Raw genomic sequence first — 26,957 nt, 5'->3', positions numbered from 1 at the left:
ATTCACTCACAGGTCACATTATTAGGCACCCTTGTGCAACTGCTCGGTAATATAATCAACAAATAACACGGTAACAACTCAATGAATTTAAAAACAAAACAAAAAAAAATGATTGTGATAATGGCTTCCATTGAAGGAATGAAGATTGACAATGCCATGACTATTAAGGCGCTTTCACACGGAACGGAACAGCACGGACCAGAACGGTACGGTACGGAATGGAACGGTTCCAGCCCTGTTGTGTTCGCATTACACTAGGGCGCCATCGAAGCGGTGCCGGACGTCATTATTTTTAAAACTATATAGTAGTGAGAGCCAGCTGTCAACGGAAAATCAACGTCTGACTCCATAACAACCAGCGGCCAATCAGCTGCTGGTTCTAAGCAGAACCGCTTGGCCGGCACGATTGGAACCACAGCTCTTGTGGTTCCATGGGGCCAGGTGGAACCGGTCGCAAGTTGTAATGCGAACACGCGCGGAACCGTTCCGTTCCGTGCAGTGCAAAAGTGCCTTTAGTGTCTGACAGAATTGTCTATTTCATAAACTACACGCTTAGTGGGATTTTCACACACACATGCACACACATCTCCTTGTTTATGATTTTGGGAAGTGGTACAAAAAGAGAAAATATACAGTGAGCATCAGATGTGCGAATGATGGAACATATTGAGACCAGAAGTAAAGGGAGACTGTTTGAAGTGATAGAAAGGCAATAGTAAGCAAAATAAGTCCTTCTTGCAACTAAGGTATGAAGAATACCATCTTTGAACAGACCATATGTTGAACTTTGAAGCAAATGGACTCTAGTAGCAAAAGACTACAATGAAGAATACTGCTGTCAGCTAAAAACTAGTAATGCTACATTTAATCCCAGTTTACCAAGAGTTTACAATAACTCAATTGAAAGATGTTTCCTGGCTTGATGAATCTCAATCTTAGCACCATGTTACAAAAGTCAAATCATCTTAAACCTGTCTGAACGTGATAACTGTGGTCCATTGCTCTCTCTCAGTCACTAGATCTCACTGCAATAGAGTGATGGATAGAGATATTTACATCATGGATGTGTAGCTGACAGAACATCCTCTGCTTAATGATGTAATCATGTTAATATGGCCTAAAATCTTTCAGTGAAGTTTGCAATGCCTCCCCGAATCAATGTCCCATAATTCCAACAGATTTAACAGCAAAAGGGAATTCAACCCAGTACGGGCAAGGGGTACTGAATAAAGTAGCCAGTGAGTACATGCAGCAGACATGAATGATGAAACAAGCTGCGAGAAATTGAGTTGATTTCCAAGAATCACATTTAGTTTAAAGAAATGACATCTTGTAGCAAATGTATAAAGGATATAAAATCTCAGTGAGAAATCCACACAACACTGCAGTGCTACATCTGTTTCAGCCTCTGAAAAAACATCCAGACGATCATCAGAAATGGCAGTAAAAGCATTATAGAGTAAATGGTAGCAATAATGTCACCATTAAAGGACCAGAAAAATATAAACATTCAGAATATGGTTAGTTAATTTTGTAAGACAATTGTCTTAGAAAATGTCTCACAAATGTTTGTTATTTCAGCGTGAGATTAAAATGTAATGCCCAAAATGGCAAAATCTGATATTACTAAACTAAAAAGCATAATAAAGAACCTTCTTAACAAAGCCTACAAAGATCCCTTATAAGCAGAGGTGTTAATGTTTGTTTTTCTCACCCAAAAAATTACTAATATACATGTGAATAGAGGGTAAAGGCACAAGTTCAAAATGTGTCTGCCAACAAATTATAGTTTCAGCATCATTGAATGCTTAGAAACAATATTTTATCCTTCAAAATAGCAAATTAGAGCAAATTTGATGCAACAGAACTGAAGCACAACAGAACGCCCTGTTTAACATTATGTGAATGAAACATTCACCCCAATAGTCCTTCAATGTTATTTTTACAAAGGACTTGCAGGGCAAAATGGGTGAAATAATGTAAATATCATCATGCTTCTGTTCCTTGTTTGTATAGAACCACTGCTTGGAGTAAATTATTCTAATTTTTTCCATTATATCCAACTACTGCCAACCGTCTGAACAGATGTTTTAAGCTCATTAGTGAAAAGGCAGATTTGTAGCAGTAGACGAGTCTCTCCAGAGGTTCAAGCTACTCAATAGACTATTTCTGCTTCACCACTGCATTTCCTCATATACATACACAGAGCTTCACAACTCAATGGCAATACAGCAGATAGGCAAGAGACACCTGCACATGCCTCACCTTAGGTCAAACAAGAAACTCCTCTGACATCTCTGACCAGTACTGCAGTAGATTATTTTTTCTACAAATCGTATTCACTAAAGTTAGAAGATAGAATAAAAATAAACTTTGCGGTATAAGACAGATCCAATCACCCAGTGTCAATAAAAGTAAGCCTTTACTCAAAGTCTTAAGAAGCCACATTGAACCCTGACCACTTGCAATGGCACTGACAACACCAGTCCTGTATGTATCCTACTGAGAGACCATGAGACAGTCAAATACCACTTTGATCCTGCAATGACCTTCATCCACCTGTCACTCCTAGAGGAGTTCAACAAAGACGATAGTTGTTTCTTCCAATCTACTACCTTTAGCTTGTAGTATGGCATAAATGTTTGATGCTCTCACAAGTCTAATAGGTAGAAATATATGACCAATGTGGAAGCATTATGCTAAGGAGAAGTTGTTCAGAAAAGCAGACACTCTACCTTGTGCTTCCCTGTAGATGACAGAGCATCTCAAACTATGTTCAAGGTTGAGTTCGGACACCCTATAGAGGGTCTATTGCATCCATGTTTGCATCTTTTGGTCATGATCCATATTTCATGACCCTAGGTGGGTGTTAGAATACTAAACTAGTTGAAAGCTTTGCTTGTTGTCTCGGCTCTCTGTTCACCACAACAGTTCGCCCAAGTTATAGTAGATAAAGCCTCAACGTGTTTTTTTTTTCATCTCTCACTTCATCCTACCATCATTCACCAATAAGACCCTTAAATAAATAAATTCATTTGCTTATGTGAAAAGCAAAGATGAGACGCTTAAGATCCCAAACCAGACCGGTTGAGATTCTGTCCGTGACCACCGCATGGATAAAATGGGTAGAATTTTTAAGGTTTCTACTTCAAAACATCAAAAATGATTCAAACGTTTTTTTGTTTTGTTTTGTTTTTTTCCATGTGCAATCAACATTACCAACTTTAACAGACCAACCACCACAGACGATACAACAGCTGATTTATTGTAGACTATTTTTTTAAATCAACAGTTTAATAAAGAGGCAAATGTGTTTCTCAAATTTAAACAGAAAAGTAGAAAGTACTGTTTAAATTATGTTTGTAAACTTAAGAACACAAAGTGGGTGGTAACAATAAATGACTTTCTCTGCTTTAAAAACTATTAAAAATTAGTTGTGTAATGTAATTTCATGCTCTATTTGTGACCAAATCATGCAAGCAGTCTGGAACCCACCCTTCAAACTGTGCATATTCAATCACTGTACATAAACATGCAAGCACAAACGGTAAGAACACAAAGTTTTACAAAGAAAACGTCAACATGCGTGCGCACGTATTAATTTTTAAAAGCTGCAGCCCCTAAAGTCCAGTCTCCTAAACTCTGCTGCATTATTTAGTCAGGATTTAGACATATTTTTCATCACGACACACAACATAAAATACTGTGCATCTACATGGCTTAACAAAAACTGCTTTCTGATCACTATAATTAATGTTTCTGTGTCTGCCTCTAAGGGTGCAAGCACACAGCGTCTGTGTGTCATCGTGGGGGTGTGTAATTACTGTTATCATCACAAATCTTCCATTCCACCTGAAAAAGAAAGTTGAAAGACAAAAATACATCCAAGAACAGGGAGGAATGTGGGCCTGTTACAAAGAGAGAGCAAAAGGCAGCTGGAGAAGAAGTGCTAATTTATACTTTTTACACGACATAGTTTGTACGTACGCACGTACTCAGCACTTTGATATTTGTGACATTCTTCTTTTTGTGGTTGCCTGGATTTCAAATACATATACTAGTATGAACATAAACCATAGTATTTTGAACTATGTAGTAACTCTAGTTGCTACATAACTGACCCCCCTCTAGTACATAGGGGGGTCAGGTGCCTGTCTCCAGTGGTCCCTGGACAATAGCCAGGGTGCACCCTAGAGAAGTTGCCAGTTTATTGCAGGGCAACAGAGACACACAACCATGATTGCACATGCACACACATATATCTAAGGGCAAATTGAAGCAATCAGTTGAACTAACGTGTTCAACAGTTGGACTGTTGGAGGAAGCTGGAATTCCCGCAGAGAAACAAACCATAGAGAGCACACAAACTCCATGAAGAAAAACTCCAGGCCAGGATTTTAACCAAATTTCTACCCAAAATAAAAAAGGAAAATCCATGTTAACCAACTTTAACAGTACAAACCAGCATTTAAAATACTGTATGAGTAACACCAGATCATTAACATGACAAATCAAATTATATTTACAACTGCTTAAAAATTACCTTTGTGATCAAGTTGATTTAATTAGACATTATTATCTTGCTGCCGCTTGGGACACTAATGTAAGCTGTACATATGACACTTCATGGCTCCATGACTAAACCATCAAGCATAAAAAAAATCAAAGCTGTTCAGATGACATTAAGCATACATGTATTCCTTTTTCAACTTTAATTACCGTAATAATTCTGTACGTACATTTAAAAATGGAAAGGAAGTTACAGGCTCTTGCCTCTCTAGTTTTCAGCTCACATGTTTCAAATTCAAATTTGCATTTTCGATTATCCTGTAGTTTGTGCAAACAAATTAAATTAAATAGAACTTTCTCTGTTTTGTTAGATGTGGGGATTATGGACATGAACAAACAACAGGATTCATACTAAGAAATATAACTAACTGATTCATGAAATATAAGGGTGACAGTACAATATGCTGCATTGCAATGAAAAGGTATTTATTCTAATAAGGTACTACATCTTAAAAATCAATAAATAAATAGACAAAGTATTTAGCAGAACAATGTAATTGAACCTAAACTATAAAACTATAAAACTGAGGAAGTAACATTGTAACATTGGAAGTGTTACTTTTGTAATTTATTAATTAAGCGCAAACAATAAAGACATAGGACATATTTTTGTGAGTAGTCCACCTGCTTGACATTAACTGGAGGGGGGATATTAAGCTTAACTCATGTTTTTCTGCTTTGATTTGTTTGATTATTGCTGAATGAGAGGACCTTTCAGAGTCTTTGGAGTCATTGTAAATGCAGAAGGAAAGCAAGTAAACACCACCATATATGCAGCATGCTTATATCAACATGAGGAGGAAATACTGACAAATGGCAGGGGGAGTGCAGAGGACTGGATAATATGGCTGGCAGGGTTCCACAGTTGCACCGCCTGCAATTTCCCTTTATAAGAGACTTTCTATTTGGTGTAGTAGATTAAGTCTTTTCAAGTCAAAGAGACCCATTCCAAGTGAAGTCATACGCCATTGTTGTGACAGTTCAACTCAAGTTCAAAATCTTTTATGAAATCATCTCATCCATTGTAGAACCACTGAAATTTGTGGCATGAGTTTGCGTACATCTTATGACACGTCTGGTAATTGTACTTAATGATGGACAAGGCTTGTGAAGGCCCAAAACACTCTTCTTAAAAACTTGCCTTATTTTCTTTTGATTTTTGCATTCTTGCCTTCAAACTCTCAAAAATGTTTCCAGGAATATAAAAAAATATATAAATTAATTAAGCAAACATAAAACCAACCTGAGGTCAAACTGAGCTCAAGTTACATCTTTGAAATAAGAATTTATATCTAAAATAACATCAGCAGCTTGCCTTCTCTTAACTAGCTACAACGTCATACCTTGCCGGCCAGAATGTTCAGGCGAGAAAATCTATTACATAAAAATCTTTACACTCAAACCCTTTTACTTCTTATTTTTCCTCCCTGGCTTTACATTATTGTGTTTTTACAAGTGAATGTGAGGTGTACTGTGCTCATTGGGAGGAGCACAGAACAAGTGAGACAGGTGAACACACAAATTGCCTCTAAGTTCTTTAGTGGATGTTTGGAGACTTAACATGTATGTATCCTGGTAGTAGTTTTACTGGTGCAAACTTATATGCAAAATGTGTGTCAGTTTGTCAGATGAAAGCAATGGCAACCTTCATCACTGAGGAGGAGGAAGAGACAAGCGGCAGGTAAAAGGGTGTGAGTTTATGACATCTTTGGATCTAGAGGAGTTTCGAGTACATTTAGATGGCTAGCCATTAATTTCTTTCGGATTTGCCTCAGACTCATTAGGGAACCGTTTGGTTGTCTGTTGACATGTTGGAAACCATTCCAAGAAGAGATTTATTTAAAAAAAAATAAAAATAAAAAAATAAAAAAGGTTGAGAACATGGGAGTGATGGGGTCTAAAGCTATGGATGTTTCTCCCTTATTAAACATTTCAAAATGTCAGCATGTAGTATTGTATCCAAGTTAAAATTTCTTTAACTTAAGTACAGTGCACAAAGATTGACTGCACAAAACCAAATTGATGTAGAAGTGGGAATGGGACTGCATTATTGCTTTGAAGGTTACAAAGTCTTTTCACCAAATTTTTGTGTCAAATTCCATGTCTTTGCATCCAATTTCTAAGTTGAAATCAAATAGAAACAAAACACTGAATCAAGTCCTATGTAGTAAACTTTGAATTAAATATTAAACAAGTCATTTGATAAAACATGACATTTGTTCATAAAGTAATTATGAATAACTTGTTGAATTCTTGATTAACTGGAGCTCCCAGTTTGATTTATGAAGCAATCTCAGGACACATAAAAGCTTTTTTTTATCGATTACGTGACAAACTTTTTAAGGGAAAGTTTAAAGAGGAACATTTTCAGGGGAAGATTACATAAAATAATTTATGTGATATTTTATCTAAATATATTTGATGAGAACAGCTTACAAATGTGAAGAGCTATCACTTTCAATTAAATTATTTTAAATTGATTTTTCGAGCCAAGTTGCCAGAAAAATGTAAGCAGACTAATCCATCACGGGAAACAGTAACTGCATTGCTGTGCGAATGGTGGTCTCCTTTAACAACAGTACAAATGTGTTTTTCTTATTAAAATTAGAGCATTACCAGATTTCTGAAACAGCTATCAAATTATGTATACAGCAATAAATCTAACCTACCAGATCAAGCTGACTTTCTACTGATAACACAGGAGAAATTACAACTTTACTGTCTGCCAGATGTGTAATAGTCTGACTCCACATACTGTGTTTTAGCACAGGGCAACAGCACTGAGAATGGAATCACACTGAATAGTCGGATGAAATCATTCAGTTTGAATGAGGGGCGTCCTGGCAACTTCACTGCTGCAATGGTGGGTACAAAGGTTTAAATTATAAGTGAGAGCGTACAACTCTTTGTGTTACTTCAGTCTGATTGGAGATCAAGTTCCATGGCTTGACTCCACACTTCTGATTTACGGCCGAGTCTCCTCTAGTCTGAGATAACCCTACCTGCTACATTTCAGCAACCTTCTTCTGCTGCTGCCATGCTCTGGCTTTATTTATGCTTGATTGTATCTGTATTTGTGAGCACGCTAGCACTGGAGGATATAAATTATTTTCTCTATGGTTTAATCTAACTCTATGCTCCTCTCAAGAGGAACTCTGTGCTTATATAATTTATGAGTGCAAAAAGATGGACAAGCACATTCATCTTTAAACAGGACTCCGTGGCAGACGTCCCTCAACCACACTTGCTGTCAAAACTGCTAATCTGAAGCCTTTTGTTTGCTTCTCTATTATCGTGTCAAGTAAATGAATAGACGCATTATAGATTTATATCATATTTTAGCTCTAAAATTCATAAACAATAATGTTTTAGCAAATCCCTCGCAATTAACCAGTGCAATGAGTGGACTGATGAGTCTGGAACTGGAGAAACATTGTGGAGAAATGGAGTTCAATGTAATCAAATTGAATGCACTGGACCATACCATGAGTCACATGGGTATCAAAGGTCTGTGTAATTCTTTCCAACAGCTAATGACTGTAAATTACTACCAATGCAACGTTTAATTAGTTTGATGCAGTCATGGTCACACACCAACGATTTACAAAGTCTGGTAAGGTTGTGCTTTTAGTTAAAGGGGAAAAAAAGAGGATGCGATGTACAAAGAGCTATACATTTAGTATACTTATTTATGTGGTGTTCTGATTGCTTCAAAAAAATGTTCAAAAATATTGTTATTCTACAAACTTTTGCTGATCAGATCTTTCACCGCCATTCTTCTACGCACAAAAACACCGACAGTGAGCTGTCAGAGTCAACAAATGCCACAAAAATCTTGTCGTGACAAGGTCTTGCCCTGCTCACTAACCAATCTAGCAAAACATCAGTATTATTGATCAATCACATTCTTTCTGATGAAAATGTAAGGAAAAAGGACAGCAGACATTTATTCATTTTTTATTCTTTTTTTACTTTTTGTCCTACTCAGCAGATGTTTTATATGAGCTGGTCTCTACTTTTTCTTTATTCTGTCTGAAAAAATCTTTAGCAACAGAGGTCTAACATTTCATATGCTGATATGGCAAAGGGTAAGAGCACCAACATGCTATACATTTATCATACTGAAAATGGAGGAGTCGTGTGTGCTGGCAGGAGCAAACTAGACCCAAGCACACACTGGCCTTTCAGTTTATTGATCTCGCCACAGCTCCAAGCACTACAAAATCCACAGAGTCCATGTATAACCCACACACCGCACAACAATCTCCAGCAAATATGACAATATTCAACTTGACATTTAGATGTGGATGAATCAATGGCTGAAACGAATAGAATCAGCTGTCTTTATGGTCCAAAGTGCACAGTTGTGTGTACACAGTGTGAATGGGTAGGCTGACGTGAAAGTTCTTGGTGGTCTTGTGTTCTTAATTGGTCTGCCAGCTGCTTTTCAAGAACTACAGTGGGATTTTACTGTTGATATTATATGACATAGCTTATAAGTATCCATAAACATAAAGGGGTCTAATTAAAGTTCTAAGATTCGGCTGCATATTGAAGAAAATGTGCAATTGACCAAAAATGCAATGAAAGACTTAATGATCTGTGTCAAATGTAATACTGTTGACCCTGCAAGCAACGACTTATTATTGACAGCAATGGTCAAGAAATCTTTAATTTGCAACATATTATTTTTCTTTATCAAGCTATAAGAATTATGTTTAACTGTATGTTTAAAAGTGCATACTCATTGTGTTGCATGCTATGGAGCAGAGGTCTTCAACTCCAGGACCCTGTTACGGAACTTTATTCTGCATCTTAAACACTGAAAGTAATTCATGAACTTCAAATCCAATTTTTAATTATTACCACTGTAACTACTCCTACTCACCCTACTATTGAGGTCAGTAGGACAGGCAGTGTCGGAAATTTTGCAGTCCATAACAGGACACCCATTTAAGAAGCTGAAATGTCAGTTGTTGCCAATTCCTTTTTATTGAAAAAGGAATGTAAATTTGGCTCACTTTTTTTCCATTTTGGAGGTTTATTAGGACCTTGGCATTCTACACTGTTTATTACTGATTTATTTACTATTTTACAGTTCCTTCTGCTTGAATCGACACAATGGGGAGCAGAACTTTCTCCCACTAAACTCCAAACTCTGGAATTGTCTCCCTCATGACATTCCCAACACTGATTCTCTACCTATGTTCAAGTTTAAGATTGCTTACACATTGTGATTGCCTATTCTTCTTGAATTGTTCGTGTGTACTGCTTCTTGTTACCACACACAACCACACAAACAAAGACATAATGTTCCATGTTGGTAGAATTTTTTTTACATTTTCCAGAACTTATGCCTTAGGGATAGTTAAAAATCCAATCAGGGAGAATCCAAGTCATCCCATCATTAACATGTACACTTTGTGCACAAGAGGTCATGATATGACATTTTCTTGCACAGTGTGTATTAATGAGTGTTGATGTGAAATCTCATAACATGTAATGAAGTTGTAACCAGTGGGGGCATAAAAAGAGGTCATAGTAGAGTCAGAGCCTAATGGCTGGTGTTTGAGCGAGTGAGCCATGAAAGGAATAACCAGCTGTATATGGTGGAGAGCAGCAGCTGTTATGGCCCTCAATTACACATCCGATTTGGCCTCCAGAGTTTGAAGCATATGCTATAGTTTTCCGCCAGAAGAGCTGACCTTACACTGCACTCGAGTTTTAGTTTTATGTCGAGTGTAGCTTGACGTCATAGAAGTAAATTAGACAAATTTGAACCATGTTTTCCTTTTCTAATCATGATGTTGAGTGCACAAAAAACTTGATTCCAATGTTGTAAAAGCATTGAAGAGGGCAATGAAATACTGAATGATAATTTTCTCAGCTTTAAATCTCCTGCTAAATGACTGTTCTATTAATATTCAAATGTAACTTGCTGCAAAACCAATTGCCCTTTAGGGGCAGGTGAATAAAGCCAATTTAAGTTAATTGATCCTCTGAAAAGTGATCTGCTGTGAACAATTTGATACATCTGACAAAACAGCTACATGCTTTTCCTAATTCCATCACGAGACATTTTAAAGCCAAATTCTTGTGACAACTATTTTGCTTCTCAAGTGATGAATATTTAGACTTTTCTGTAATTAGAAATTTCACTAACAAAACACATTTTGATTTCTAAAAACAGTTTTTAATTTTCTAGAAAGCAAAAGGCAATAAAAAAAAAAGGACATTACATGTTTAATATTTTTGGTGACAGATGAGGGAGATGTTATCTCTAAGGCCATGTTCACACTTAGACAAGCAAAAATATCTGGAAAAAAAGGGGGAAAAAAAATCTGCCCACATGACAGAATGGAGGTCCTCAGAAAATTATTTGATATGTATGCCATGCCAATCAGTGACATTGTAGCACTGCCAAAGAATGACACAAAAAACACATCAAACGGTGCCATATTGGTTATTTGTTACTATGCAAATAACGAGGCAGATGATATGTAGCTTTGCATGCAAGATTGAATGAGCAACCTTGCTAATTGGCTATACATACAGAAGAGAAGAGGTAAATCATTCAGATTGTAAGCTGAAGTTATGGGTAAAATATCTTACTTATACAGCCAACAAGTACAAAAATATATAAAACCAACCACTAAGATAAAACGCAGTATTTTTTTTTTCATGTATTTGTTGGATCTTTTTATTTATTTAGAAAAATAAAAACGCTTCCATGTTGTATCTTGTTGCATCCAGAAAGGTTGTAAAAAATGATGAAAATTACTCCCGACTTGAACTTGCGAGTGATGTAATGTAAGTACAAGGTTTGATATCACTAACAACTAACAAAACACAAAGCTATAAAATATTACAATTACACTTTTATTGAATAGTTAAAACGGCTTAGTTATTTTCACTCTTAAAACTTCTGAATCTAATGGATGTTTCTAAAGACATGCTTTGTGCTGTCAAGAAGAACTAAAACATGTTCCGAAAGAAAAAGTGTCTTCTTAAAAGCCACTTTGTTGTTTGCAGCCATTCATCCATACATAATAATAAGCTTTTGGGAAATACAATCATCTCTTTTTTTTATTTTTTTATTTTAGCCGTTAGTCATACTGAGAGCAACTCTGTGGTTTTGAATTGAAATGCTCCATTCTTTCTTTCGGTTTCTGTCTTTCCTCAAAGTCAACCATCCATAAACATTGTCCTGTTTGTTCTTCTTTGTGGTCACTTTCATTTTAGCTGTTCTCCATTTTGATTTGATTATGCTTAACACATTCTGGTCTGTTTTTCTTGTAGTATTACAATTTTCAATGGCATTTTATTGGATACCATGTACAAGTTCTTAATTTGACAGTAAATCATAACAGTAAAGAGAAATGGGGACAAAAGGTTAATCTTACAAGGGTTTTATGTATTTTGAAGGCACATTTTATAACAATCGACTAAAAATGCTGTATATCAAGCATAACTTAAGCGAAATTTGACTCTGCAACATAACACCTTTAAATCGCCTCTTAATGAATCTCCTGCTCTTTTTAACACCCTGCCTTCAGCCCATCATCACAACAATGCTACTCCATTATGTTGTCTACAACCATTTTTAGTAGTTTACATGATAAGCTCAGCAGACCTCCACCAGGCGTTTGCTAATTACTGCCGCCGCTAGTCTGGAGGAGAGAGGCGGTGCTCTGTGAGGCGAAAGCCCTGAAATGGCTTCCGTGGGAGATTCAAGGATTTCTCAAACATGAATGAAAGAATCGAAGCAGCACTCCAGGTTTGTTTTTAATAATGGAATAACAATACGACATGATATAAAGTTTTAAAAAACTCAACGTTACATAATGCCACCCCCATCCCACTTTTAAATGCCAGTACTTTTCCTCTAAACCTCACTCCATATACCAAATATTTCACAAATAATGTATATTTGATTTTTTATTATTATTATGCACCTCACCTCACTGACAGAGGTAAACATCCATGGAGTAGACATTGAGATATTGGACTCTTAGTACCTGGGTGTTCACTTGAACAACAAACTGGATTGGACTCATAAGACTAACACTCTTTGCATGGAGGGGTCAGGGGAGACAATCTCCACCGAGTAGGCTGAGGTCTTTTGGACTGCAGGGGATGCGCCTCAAGATCCTCTTTGACTTTGTGGTGGCATCAGCCATCTTTTATGGTGTAGTATGTTGGAGCAGCATTTTCTCTACAGCTGAGAGGAAGCAGTTACAAATCAGGAAGGCCAGCTGTGTACTTGGATGCCCCCTCAACCCAGTGCGGTTGGTAGGAGGCAGAAGGACTCTGATGGACAATTTCTCCTATACTATGCATGACACTGTTGCTGAACTGGAGAGCTCCTTCAGTGACAGAGTGCAGCATCCTAAATGCACAAAGGAGCATTATTGTAGGTCGTTCCTCCCAGCAGTTGTCAGACTTTGTAACCATCACTGCTCCCATCAAAATCAATACGTTTTTACATACATGCTGGGGTTTGCACAATCATCTACTCTGTCCTCAGTTTCAAGTAACTTTTCTTTTGTTATTGCACATTTGTTTTTCATCATTGACATACTGTATTAAGGTATTAGGGCACTCTAAATAGTCTGCCTCTATTGATCGATAGCGTTACTAAGCTTTACAAATGTGTGATTTATTTGCCTAGTGGACACAAATGGGTTTCCTACGTAAGACTGACTGCAGGACTTAGGAAGTCTGTTGTGTTAATGCTCAATACACATATACAATATGTACACATTGCAAAAGGAACCAGACTCAGATGCACACCTCTTGGATCATGAGTATCTCTAATGACTACACAGAATTTTCTGTTATAGTCCTGTACAGGTGATTATTTTTACTATTATTGTTGTTGTTGTTGGTCATGTTTTTTTTTAAATAAAATGCTATTGGGAAGGTCAGTCTAATGGTCTACTAACTGAGCCACAACAGCCCCAAACTGTAATATTACAAAGCTATTATAATTAGAGTTATATGTACATTTAATAAAGATACAAATATAGCACAAGGGTGGAGAGTTTAAATGACACCGAGTGCATAAGGACTGGTAAACGCATAAGTTTGTATGAGAGTTTAAGTACATGGCAGAAACGGAGGAAACAAGAAGGAAAAAGGCAGCTGATAAGCACATTGGAAAACTGAAATTGAGATGACATGTTTACACACAAACATATCTGTAGCCCCATTAGTGGCTGTACCAGCAGCAGTCAATGGCGCTAACCTTTGATGCTACTTACACACATACACAGAGACACAAACAGTCCTCAGTTCTGTAGCTGAAATGCCTATAATCACTGTGCTCCCAGTTTTGTGAGCACAGATAAAGCTTTAATGTCATCCCACAACACACATACTGGCATCCTGTTTATTAAGATAAGACCATAATGTCATCGCTGCGTTGTGATAAAGTTCAAGGGGAAAACCAATGCTTGAGTCCTTTTGCTCTTTTAAATGCAGTGAAAGGTGGTAGAGAGGAAATACTCTCTTTTCAGGTAAGTGTGTCATGGTAAAACGTGAGTCTGCACCAATATGTTTGATTATTGTGTCACGGTTTAAAACAGACCAGGATCATCAGTTTCTGGGACACTATACCCGATCTGATTTGTTTTGTGGTGAAGATGCATTATTTATTAATCTGTACATAACTGAGCAAAATGAAAATAAAGCTCCTTAAGATCTACACTGCCCTATGAATGAAAGTGGATCAAAGTTTAGTCTTTTTTAAATATTTATCTTGTTCTCTCAGGTCTTGTGTAGGTTTTAGTTCAAGAGAGATTCATTTTCATAGCTTACAGTAATCTATTCAGACTCGTACATTAGCCAGCTAAAATTGTGAAAACTTTGTCTATTTTGGCTGCACTACATGAGACTTCACTTTGTCCACAGAAGGCAGCAGCACCAAAGCCAGTAGCTGGCTCAATTCATACATTTTTTTAGTCTGAATACCTCATAATAAAAATAAAAAGTTAAACTAACATCACTCTACAATAACAGATAACAGAATTTTTTTTGGTACTTTTGTTAACTAAATAATTATATAAAAGAGCTGATTAAAAAAAATGCATCTCACTGAGTAGATAACAATTATGCTTAAAAATGTATCCATTAAATTAATTTACCCAATTCTTCTGCTGTACTGACCTCTACCTCTATTAGACTGACCTTCCCAATAGCATTTCTTGACAAACAATGCGTCATTCTTTCCATCCTCTCCCTGTTGTTTAATTATGCAACTCCTCCTATTGATTTACTCCTCCCCTTTATGTTCTATAATTAGAGGTCAACATTTATTCCTAGCACTTCATTGCCACAACAAAGACATTGAAGCAATGACAAATGATCAGTTTGTAAATAAAGCGGGATAAACAACTCAACTTCCAGCAACTAAGCATGGTTCTACCAATAAAAAATATTCTTCAAACTATTCCACAAAAAGTTAAGCTAAAATCGAATAGTCTAAATTACTCTGAAATAATTTAGATGAAAATCACTTTAGAATGCTTAGTTACAAGACTGTATACCTAGACATGTCAGTAAACAAAAGAAAACAAGCATAAAAAACAAGGTTGACCTCACAGACCTAAAGTCTGAAGAAATTCAAGATAAAATAGTGATTTTAAACCACAGGCAAAATTCTAAGCCAAATTCACAACTATGAGTCATTTGGACTGCAATTGTACATACAAATAATACAATGAAGCCAAAAACATGTCTGATGTAATACTGCATTTAAATAAACACAGTCATACCGGGCTCTTCAAATTGTCAAAAAGACAATATAATATAATATAATATAATATAATATAATATAATATAATATAATATANCCATAACTGACAATTTACAAAACTTTGATGAAATTTTGTGAAATAAAAGCTTAATTTTTGGTAAACTGTAAAGATTTCATGGACCTGATGAGCTACAATATGGCCTCCTTCAGAATAACATCATATAAATTGAGGTAGATTGGCTTTTTGTCAACTCCGTCAGATGTCAACTCCATCAGAGTTTTTCTGACTCTTTCAGTGAAATTGTTGTCAAATCTCACTTAAATGTGCATTTATTTTAATGTTTTTTACATGAATTGCATTACTTCACATGTACCAAGTTTTTCATTTTATTCACTAGTTTGTCACCACCTTCAGTTCTGTGTTAACTCCGTCATGCACTGTCAACTCCATCAGATGGACTTTTTGTTTTTTGTTTTAAATAATATTTCTTTTGTTTCTTGAGAAGCATTTGTCTGTAAAATGAGTAAAAATATCACTAATAGGGTCATTAAAAATTATTTTTTATTTATTTTTGTCAGATGGTGATGACAAAGTTCTAGGTCAGCTTCGATTAAAAATGTAATTTTTAAAAAAAAATGTTGCAACTGGGAGCCTGTACCTTTGCATCTTTACATTTCCTAAACATTATTTGTCATATTTGCATACATAAGGTTGAGAAATAACAAAAAAAAAATTATGGGAAAATTAAAACCCATTTTGTCCCTATTCTCAAGAATCACTGATATACAGCTGACTGATGGCTTGCAGCAAACGGTGGGAGAATGTCTAAACATTTGAAAATGTGATGTGTATGAATTTTTTTGCTGTATTAATTTGACAAGGTAATAAGTATATTTTATTTAATACAATGCATTTGGAAACCTTGAGCCTGTAACGTTGTCTATGCCTTTTTTTAAGTTCATCATGTAAAAAAATAAAAACCCACGGCAACAATGAATCTTCACAGCACAAATGATGAACATCGACTCACCCACTACTTTATTATGTNGACAGCTCGTATTTTCTTTCCCAAGCATATTTCATGGCCTTTGGGTCCAAAACGGATCAGTGGTAATTCATTATAAATCGCTGAAAATTCATGCACAGCATGTTGATGAGAAAATGCATATTCATCACTGGCAATGAAGCACAGCAGCATCACAACATCTGATTTTAAGGCTCCACTGGCAGTGAAGGACTGCTAAGCCCAAAACCGTAGGGAAAATTACAGCAAATGAGTTAAAAAGGGATACCTCTTCCTCTTCTTCATATTTATGTGTTTTGTTGCAGGGATAAACTGGCATTTGCTTGCAATGTCAAACCCTATCCTATCCCTAACCCTATCCTGCAAACTTGTTCATACAAGGATTCACACAAGGGTAAAAAAAAATAAATCAATCAATCAAAACAAAATAAATAAATAATAATAATTATTATTATAATTATAATAAGACAGTGCATGTAGGACTCATTTACATCATAAGAAAATTAAAATGAACAGTTCCTAAAAATAGCAAACACATATTAAAATAAATGTGCAACTCAGTAGGGTAGTGTAGAAAAAAAAAAAAAAAACATGCATTTATAAGTGTGTACAAAGACATCAGACTACTTACAAGAAATGAAAAAACTGTGCAAATAACAACAGGGATGCAAAAATGTATTGACTTTGAGCTGCAAGGTCTTACAGCTGCTAGGAGGAAGGACTTGTCATAACGCTCCTCTGTGCATTTAGGATGCTGCGATCTGTCAATGAAGGAGCGCTCCAGTTCGGCAACAGCCTCATGCGTGTGGTAGGAGACTTTGTGCAGCAATAATGTTATTTTTCCTTAGCTCTTCAGTGTCTAACCACCTGCACTGGGTCGAGTGGTCATCAGTTGGTCGAGGCGGGCATGCTTGGAAAGAGCAAGTCTTTCTGATGAGCTTATCTAACCACTTGGTTCTTGCTAAGTTGCTGTTCCAACATACTACGCCAGAAGACGGCTGATACCACCATAGAGACAAAAAATTACACATCACCAGCTTCTCTTCACCTTTTTAGACAGGGCTAGAGTGTTTACCAGGGCAGGGGCTTTTTGTGCAAATACTGTAATATGATATAGAAATCCAGGAGGCAGAAATAATTCAAACACAATTAATCGTCAGAGAGAAAATTTTTGATTTTTTTTTTAGTAATTGCATATTGTGAATACAAATATGTTGTAAAACCTTGTAAAAAAATATCAGAAAGACAACAAAGCGCTCAAGTGTGATTTATTGCATCCTGTCAATTTCACTTAAGTGACAAAATGCCCTTTTTTCACAATTGTATGGCTGTGTGAATGCTTGCCTCATCCATGGTCCAAGTTTGAGATTGAGCTGTTTAACTGTATAAACCTTTTAAGGCTAATACTTTGCATCCTTCTCCTGAATTTTTGTTTGTTTGTTTTTTTGGTGGAAATTTAAATGCAATAAAAACCTCAGCAGCAATGATAGGGATTGTCATTTCTCTGAATTCATTAATTGGTTAGCCAATTAATAACTCGCGTCGCATGTTTTTGTAAAAGAATACTCCTGTGCTCAGAAATCGACTTTCCTCTTCTGTGTGAAAACTGGACAGAACGGGGATATGTGTGCACCGACAAGGAACCTAGCTGGCACTGGCTCATATGCACTAGACTGAGAAAAGGGCAACAGAGCAGGAAAATGTTAAATAATCCAGAAAATTGAATGAGCATGTTGGGTCTGCAAATATATCAGACACTGTGCGGCGAAATGCTTCAAAATACATGGGCGAGGGCTATTTTACTGAAATCCATCAGATAAAGAGGAAAAGTCTTTCTATTGTAAATAAATTTAGATATTTAAAATCCAGATATCATAGAAAAGCATGACTAATAAAACCACAATTGAGTTATTACAACACTGTGGAGAAATCTGAGAGCCTCCCAGAAGCCTAATACCGGTAGCAGTACTCGAGGGATCAATATTTTGTATTTTATACAATAAAGTTATCAGCAAGAAGGTCACTAGTTTACGAAAAACAGTAAAAAAATACCCAGCATTGGGAAGATTGCTGACAAACCAAATAAGTGAGAATATACATACATTTGTGGGAGAAACACAAGCATTCCCCTATGACAGTAAAACAGGTAATACTAATTCACTTCTTTCCTGTAAGGCCGTGGTGGATGGTGGACGTAGGATGAAGAGCTGAGCAGAGGATGGAGTACATCATGGGGAGGTCCTTGAATATTTGTCTGAACATTTAGGACTGTGTCCTCTTTTTAGCTCCTTAGTAACTAGAAGTGTTGCAGAAATTTTGAACATCCCCAAAAGAGCATCTGCACATTTACCTGAGAATGGCAGCTCACAGATTCCAATCTGATTCTACACAATGTGATGGGGATGAACTCCCCACTGCTGACAGACATTAAAAATATATTAAGCTTCCAAACTGCTACACAAAAGTAATTCTTCAAAAAACAAAACAAAAAACTAACAAGTCTGCACATACTCTGTATAAGATCATTCAGTTTTCAATTTGATCTCTAAAATCTTTTTTCATAATATGTTAAAAGTGTGGTTTTTTTTTTTCTGATACTCTGACTTCAGCACATCAATCACAACAATGTTTCTCCATTATTCCGTCTACAACCATTTTTAGGAGCACTGAACTGGGAAGTTCATATGAGAAGCTCAGCAGATGACCAGTTCCACTAGATATTTGCTAGTTGTTGCTGCCACTAGTCTGGTAGAGTTGATTGGGGAACACGCAGGCAGGGGCACCCTGTGAGGCGGAAACTCGACCGGGAACTGCAGCTCCAACAGGAAGCTTTGTAGAAGTAGGTGGCACTTTGTGAGAGCAAGTGCTTAGTCACCAGTGAATAGCTACCAGGGGATATTCAAGGACTCCTCCAAATCTTTAGAGAATCAAAGCAACACTCGAGGTCTGATTATGATGCAGGAATAGCATTAGAACATAATATAAAGCTCAAAAAAGTTAATTTTACATATCATCCTCCCTTTAACATTTTAGATATGCAACCATACAAAACAAGATAAGAAACAAACTTATAACAGTTTATAACTTATAACAGTGTAATGTTTGTGCTAAAATGATTTGAAACTGCGGCAGCTGTTCGCTGAAAATCTGTGGCATTACTGTGTTGCCAAAAAGAGCATGTTGGTAGAGTGGAAAATAGATCAAGGGTTTGGTCCTACAGTAATGTGGGCTCTGCTGGGATCGTGGTAAAGAAAGACCTTTGCCGAAAAGCAAAGCTCTCGATTTCAGACTCTGTTGTTCTCACCTTCATGCTCATGAGATGGATCATGACTGAAAGAATGAGATCCCAAACACAAGCAGAGGAGATGAGCTTTCTCTGTAGACTAGCCAAACTCAGTCTTAGCGATAAGATGAGGAACTCCATTATCCAGGGGGAGCCTCTTCTCCACATCTAAGAGAGCAACTTGAGGTGATTTGGGCATCTGATCTGGAGATTCTGAATAAGCTGCAGAGTCTGTCTGTGGATAAGGATCTCTGCATGTTTCGGACATATGGAGACATGGATGGATGTATGGAAATCACCAGAAATATGAACATTATAACTAAATGTTCTGATGTTGAAATCATTTTTATGGAGCAATCTGACAGGACTGGCAACAGCAATAATGATTGTTATTCCTATATTAAGAATGTAGAATATACAGTATATTGTATTAATAACTATTATTGTTGTGATCCAATTGTTCAAATGAGATCTTATCCAATTTGAAATTTCAGTTTTTTACTCTATTCAAATATAATGAAAACAAAGACTAACAATTCAGGATAGACTGACCACATAAATATCAAACAGTCACTTTCCATTATGTGACCGTATATATGTAGTTTTTTTTTTTTGTTTTTTCACTTTCCATTATGTGACCGTATATATGTAGTTTCCATGGTTTCAAATGCTCAGGCACATGTCAAAGACAATTATGAAAAATAAAAAATAAAAAATGGGTCACTGCATCTTTTGGTGTATCCTTATTGTTTGTTTGAAGTAGGCTTCAGTAAACAAATCAAAAAGCAAGCACTCCTTTACAGTCAGACAAAAATACTTTCAGGCATTTCCACACACCCATGAATGTATTCTATTCTTTGATCCCTGTAATCATCTGTTTGTCTCTTCTTGCCAAGTCATTTGAATCAGCTTTCAGTTCACATTTACCATCAGGGCCTAATGCATCTGGAGGGGAGGTGATTCCTGAGAAAAATGACTGTACCGATAAGTGATGTAGCGAAAAACAAGGTCCCATTTATCTCTGAGCATCTCCACATGTCTCTGTCTGTCTTTTAACCCTTTAGTCTGTCACTCTGATCATTTCCAACTGCCTGGCAGGAACAAAGAAGTAGAGACCAGTAATCATCAGTCTTACACACCACTCTTTTCCAATCTTCAGACTCAAATTCCAAAAACTCTCCATGTTATGTTTCACGTTGATTAAATGACTGTTATGTTACAAGAAAAATAGAAATCTCTTAAAAAAAAGGGTGAAAAGAGTCTCAGTATCACACTAAGATAATTATCCGAGTCCATATTGTACAACTGCTAAAAACATTTTCTATTATTATTATGAATGATATTTTATTGTGTAAACTGATGAATGATTATAAGAATGCATCCACTCAGTGTTATTTGTAGTTATGAAGGCTGCTTCAGCTACCTTGGCAGTTTAATGGGTTTAAACCTTTTGTCATTTGCCAATGTCGCTGCTGAGAACTGCGGTAGATCAGAGCAGAGTGCACTGCTGATTAATGCAAAAATCACAATATTTTTTTATAACCAAAAACATTATATAATAAATGATTTTGACTTTGTACAATGTTAAGATTTCGATCTTTGAGCTATTCATCCAACCAAAAGGCGAGTTGACTTGCCTATTTTCCTGTTCATGTATTTCTTGTAGCCTTTTTTCCCTCAGGTTTTCTCAGAACATGACATTAACTCACCCGATCCCCATGTCCCATCAGTGCTTATGTAATCCCATTTGCTGGTGCTCTGATTAGAACCATTCTGGCTCCTTTTGACTGACTCCCATTGTTTTTAGCCATTTCTAGCTAGCAAGTATAACATTGTGAGCAACTGGCAAAAGAGGGGACAACATTGAAGGGGCTCAACGCCTGCAGTGTTGGTCCCCTTTTTACTTCCAAAACAAGTTTAACCTCTTGAGGCATGGACTTCACTAGCACTGTTACCACCTTAAAATATGTTCAGCGACTTTTCAGACCCTTCAAGTTAATTTTTTTTTTTTTTTTTTAAACGACTAGTGACAAATCTAATTGCTTTTTTGTTACTGGAGAGTTTGGTAACAAGACATGAAAGCTCCAAGGTAATTGTCCAGAGGAAACAGTGAGTGCCACCAGGAGCCCCTCCCACTTCCCAATCACTGTAGTCACAGTCGTCCTGCAGTCATTGTAGAGAAGATATCCGTTTAATTTCATGTTCACAATGCAAATGAATCATGCATGTGCAAAGCTACCGCTGAACCCGCCCTCAGTTATAAAGTATGATGCAAATAGATTTTTTTTCCACTGACATCGTTGTTGCACTAAAATAATTCCCTGCATTTGGATCCAACAGCCTTAGTCACCTATTGCTATTTAAAGTTGTGAAATTATTTTGTAAAGCACATTTTTAGTTCTATACATATTTAGAATGTTTTTGTCTCTCTCTCCCACTACAGCCTGGATCACTTGACCAAATATGCAAATTGGATTCCTCCTTTGATTCATGTTGACCACCACAGGTCTAGAATACCCTACAAGAACTGTAGCTTTGGAGATTCTGACTCAGCTGGCTAACCTGGCCTTTCCTAAACACACTAAAACTTTTGTCCTTAAAAAGGGCAGATCATCAACTTTTATCCTTGATGATCTGCCCTTTTTCTAGCACAAAATTTGTCAAAATGTTAACTTCATACATGATATGTCCCATTAACAAAGAAGAAGTGTCATTCGCTGTAAGACCATTGCCTAATAGCAGTTCAGTATTTGCAGATTAGCTTATTTGCAGATTTTTCTGTGGAACACAACTCTAATCATTTGAGCCTATTTGCAGATTTTTTCACAGAGCATATCTAAACTATTATTTTATTTAAGTATGAAATATTAATTTCAATTAAATATTTCTGATTTTCCTTGCCGTTAATTGGGTGTACCCTCAAAAGCAAATATAAAGAAGACTGTGGATATCAGCTTTTGTGGTAGCACCAAGATGGTTTATGCTGTGTGTATTTATGCATGTTAAAGTGTAATTGGTGTGTGAACAATTAAAACAAGCAAGTTTTAGAGGGGATAGTTAAGTGTAACTAATTCCTAAATTAACTATTTTGCAGATAAATTGCCTAAATTGGGGTTTTATCTTTGTGTTTCTGTGCAAATTTTTACATTTTCATTTAAATTTGTTTAATGCTGCAATAATTTACCTCAGGATGCAGTAGCCATCGTTAGGTTGATGGCTATTGCAGTTGAATATTCGTATTGATTACAACTGTACAGCTTGGTTAGTGACCATGTCATATAGGTAAAAAAAGAAAAAAAAAATCATCTCACTCAGAGACCTGCTCCCTTGGCGAGTCAGGAGTTGGAATTGCAAGTGGGGCAAGCACTGAGTGATAGCGTTTCTCAGCTTTGCACATGTATGATTTATTTGCAACGTGGACACGGAGTGGAATGACACTCCTCTGTTCCGTACCAGGGGTCCACTGTACATGTTTCCATATGCCTGCATACTGTGCATTTAGAATCCCTGCTCTTTTCCCCCAGTATGTTCAACCTCTTTTGATTGTTTTAGGCACTCTGTGACAAATAGTACAAGGACTAAATCAAAAGTGCTCAAGGCAAAAGATTTTTCTTTGAACTCAAAGTTTAAAAAAAAAGAAAAAGGATACATAAACATGTTTTTTCTTTAAAATTGCTCTAAAAATATGACAGCCTATTAATGTTTTAAGCAGACTTTAAAGATTCCCTCAGGATGTCCTGGACCTTTAGACTTAATATCAAAGACCTCACAGCTTCAGATTTGATTCCATGATGCCAATGTATAAAAACTCAAACCCACATACACTGTTGTGAACACACTCGCATTCACACGATAACACCCCATCTTTCACCCCTTCCTGTCATGCCTCCAACCAAATTAGATTGTGATTGCTCTTTCCGAGGTCACTTTTAATTAAAGTGAGATGAGAACATGACACATGGGATTAAGCTCCATCCTACCACTACAAATTATGAATTCATAACTAATGCTACAGCCTATTGCTTTCAACCATGACCTCCATATCAATTATGTATAAGAGCAAAGGAACTTCTCTAATTGTCTTCTGCAGCGATAAAGAGCTTGATGGGATATGGGGTTTAGGGGTACCTGCTGGATGCAGATTTGTAGTATTTGGATGGAAGTAGTTGGAACATATGTGAGAAGGTAAATTAAATCAAACTAATGTACAGTAAACGGGATATATATTCTCGTTTAATTTGAGTTGTTTTACAATGGACCCTGAAGTAGCAGGAGAGAGAAAGAGACATTTATTATATTAATACTCTTCTGGCAGATCCAGGGCATCACAGTAAAAGCTCCAACGGCTTCCTATTTTTTTTAGATAATGTAATTAGTAGCATGATGAGGAGCTAACATTAAAACCTTTATAACTGATCTTTACTAGGGTATAAAGAGTGCAGTTAAGTCAATAAAACATGACAATGATAATGCAATCTATAAGAATTGGTTAAAAAAAATGCTTCTTGCTGTTCCAATTACACTCAAATCATATAGATCATGTAGTCTCATCCCTTAAAACACTGTAAAGTGAATATGTTTTAAATGAAAACTTCTGCTTACAACGTCATTCACACACAGAAAAAAGGTTTCAGTTGATAGTATGTTGATAGTCCACTCATTTAGTGAAACATAAATGCAGAACAGGCAAAAGAACCGTCCTTCCTTACCTCAGTGATGAAGGCCTTGGCAGTAGCTGGGCTCATGAATAGCACTGCTCTCCGTAGCGTATCTCTGTATCGATGCAGCTCCTCTACACGCATCGTTCTGAAAAGACCTGTGATCATCATGTTGACATTAGATTCCACCTTTTGAAGGGACACGTCCATTCCTTGCTGAGAGGTACGGTCCAGAAAATCCTCAATACCACGGATGTCTGAAGAGAAAGAGAAACGTGCATAAGCACAAGTGACCATAACTTTGGTTTTGCCATAACATTAATGTTCTTTACAGGGTATTTGCAAACGGAGAAACATGGGGTTCAAAATGAAATATATTAGAATAAATAAACTGATCACTGATACAAATATGAAAGCTACCACTAATGACTTTATATCATTTTCTCTGTCGAGGAAAATGTGTTGTCTCTCTGCATGAGTAAATTCAGCAAATATTCTAATTCATAAGCTCTCATTCGCTCAGTGCATACATCTAAATCAAATGTCATTCATCATGCTAATCTGATCAGCAGTTTATTTTGTCCACACAAGTTTATTCATCAGAACTAGATATATTTCTGTCTTCAATCTTGAATGCAGAAAGGGTACCAGACAAACTTTCCCCCCACAAACAGTTGATTGAAAATGTTAAAATATTAATCAGACATGAATCAACATTTGATTTGAAATAAACCTTTGAGTTGTTTACGTAGTAGTTTTTCCATAGTCAACTTTCAGCAGGGCCACATTTGTCGAGTGCGCCACCATTAGCTGAAGTGGGGATAACTGTAGGTCTTTAAGATTCCCAATAACTGTATCCATGACATGTGCCTGTTTGTTTAGTCTTAAGTCTTCAGTTAGTATTAAGCGTTTTGCGAAGCACTGCATGTGCCAGAGAGTATAAAGCCTTGCTGAGTCACATCACAAACATCTGAAAGCAATTTTATTTTAGCAGTGACTGGAAAGGCATTAACTCTCCTGTGAGTAGTATCAAACCTTGAAAAGAGGATAAGGATAAGGTGTACGAGGAAATGGAGACACTGTGCTCTAACCAGAAAGAGGGGGGTGAGCGTCAATGAAAGGTTTGTCCCAGCAAACATTTCATCGTGCAACTATTTCTGAACATTTATGACATTGCTCGATAGTTGTCATATTTAATCAGGAGTGTGCTGAATCTGTTGTCAGTGAGCCATACAGGATGATAGCATATTTCATGGAATGATTGCAGATAAATATTTGTCCTACGATAACATACATTTGAAGTGACATCAGCTTAAAAAGGTTAACCTGGTTAAAAAAAGAATAAAAATGGAAATTGGACCCAATGTTGATGACTATAATAATTCCACGAAGGATTAAATTAGTCTTAAGCATCAACTAATCCAGCTGTAAAAATAATATATTCTAATTGTTGGTGTGAAGCACAGGATCAAAACTTTACTGACTTCTGGATATGTGTAGGTGATAATTTACTCATCACAAATCATCTTACACTACTGGAGCTTTATTCCTTTTTTTCTGTAATGTCTCTACTTGCACATATAACCTGTAAATATCATGGCACAACCATTCCATAGTGAGTCACAATGTGCCAGTTACCTACAAACACTTTCCACATGTTGCCAAGTCTGGATTCTCAGATCCTGCGACAAAATGCAGTAGTTAAAATATCAGTCTGTTACTGTGTCATGCCTCTTGTCCTTCATTCGATTTTTATTGTAAAATCTGGTTCACAGACAAATGTCATTAAGAATGATCAAAAAGTGCCAAACAATCTTATTATCTAATGGAGATAGTCCAAACACTTCCTGAGCTTGGCACTCTGTAGACCATCGGTCTGTCGCTGCAAAAGGTCCAGCTGGAAACACAGCAGACAATTCTGGATATCAGAAGAACCATAAAGGTGTCCATTATAGTTGATTTGAGACTTTGAGGTTGTCAAACATATGTACGGCCAGCGCTTAGTGACTATAGTATTGGTGAAAGCCAGAAACAGCTTCCCAACTTCCTGTAAACCATTTACTTCTTCAAAATGACACTTTCTTACACTGGAGAGGATGTAAATGTGAGGAGGTCAATATATATTTGATTATGTCTCAAATAAAGAGTCATTGACTAGTTTTCTCAAATATTTTGTTTTCTTTTTGCTTATGGCTAAAATAAACGTCAAGATACTCTTTTCACTGTGAACAGAGTCACGGAAGCCCTCCACAGTTTCTCATTCGTCTTAACTAATTATAATGCAGGAGGTCAGAAATAAGCCTCCTTTTCCCTGTAACCACTTTCTTAAAGAGTGCTGGACATTTTGACGACTGCATCGTTCGCTTCTTTCACTTCAGCAGGTGGTTTAGCACATAACACAATCTGATTAATGATTGGGAATAAAAGGTTGAAAGTTCTGACTCAGAGATGATGCAAATCCTCCCTCTCTCCATCCGCCCATTGCAGCAGGTTGCCTGTCATTTACAAGGACACTGATTTTTGTCCAGCTTTAACAAGATATATGTGTTTGCAGACGGGACATTTACAGTCGGTAAATGTTACAAAAGTAAAAATCAGATGTTTACTTTGTGGCACTTGGTTACAAGGAAATGTGCTCATCTCTTAGCAACAGATTAACAACAAAT

At 36.6% G+C, this 26,957-nt stretch overlaps 1 protein-coding gene across 5 annotated transcripts in view; it reads right to left on the bottom strand.

Moving 5' to 3' along the window:
• grid2 (glutamate receptor, ionotropic, delta 2) overlaps positions 1-26,957 on the bottom strand; it is a 437,740-nt gene that overhangs the window by 166,922 nt on the left and 243,861 nt on the right. For all 5 annotated transcript variants that reach the window (XR_001661638.1, XM_016669506.1, XM_016669505.1 and 2 more), the window contains one exon: positions 24,343-24,548. Coding sequence is in view for 4 of the 5 variants with exons in the window: in XM_016669506.1 (XP_016524992.1) it covers positions 24,343-24,548 (206 nt within the window). In the remaining variant the exon portion in view is untranslated. The remainder of the gene's footprint in view (positions 1-24,342; positions 24,549-26,957) is intronic.

Source organism: Poecilia formosa, unplaced genomic scaffold (genome assembly GCF_000485575.1).
Source record: "Poecilia formosa unplaced genomic scaffold, Poecilia_formosa-5.1.2 Scaffold25, whole genome shotgun sequence".
NCBI lineage: Eukaryota > Metazoa > Chordata > Actinopteri > Cyprinodontiformes > Poeciliidae > Poecilia > Poecilia formosa.
This window is presented reverse-complemented; position numbering and strand designations above follow the sequence as displayed.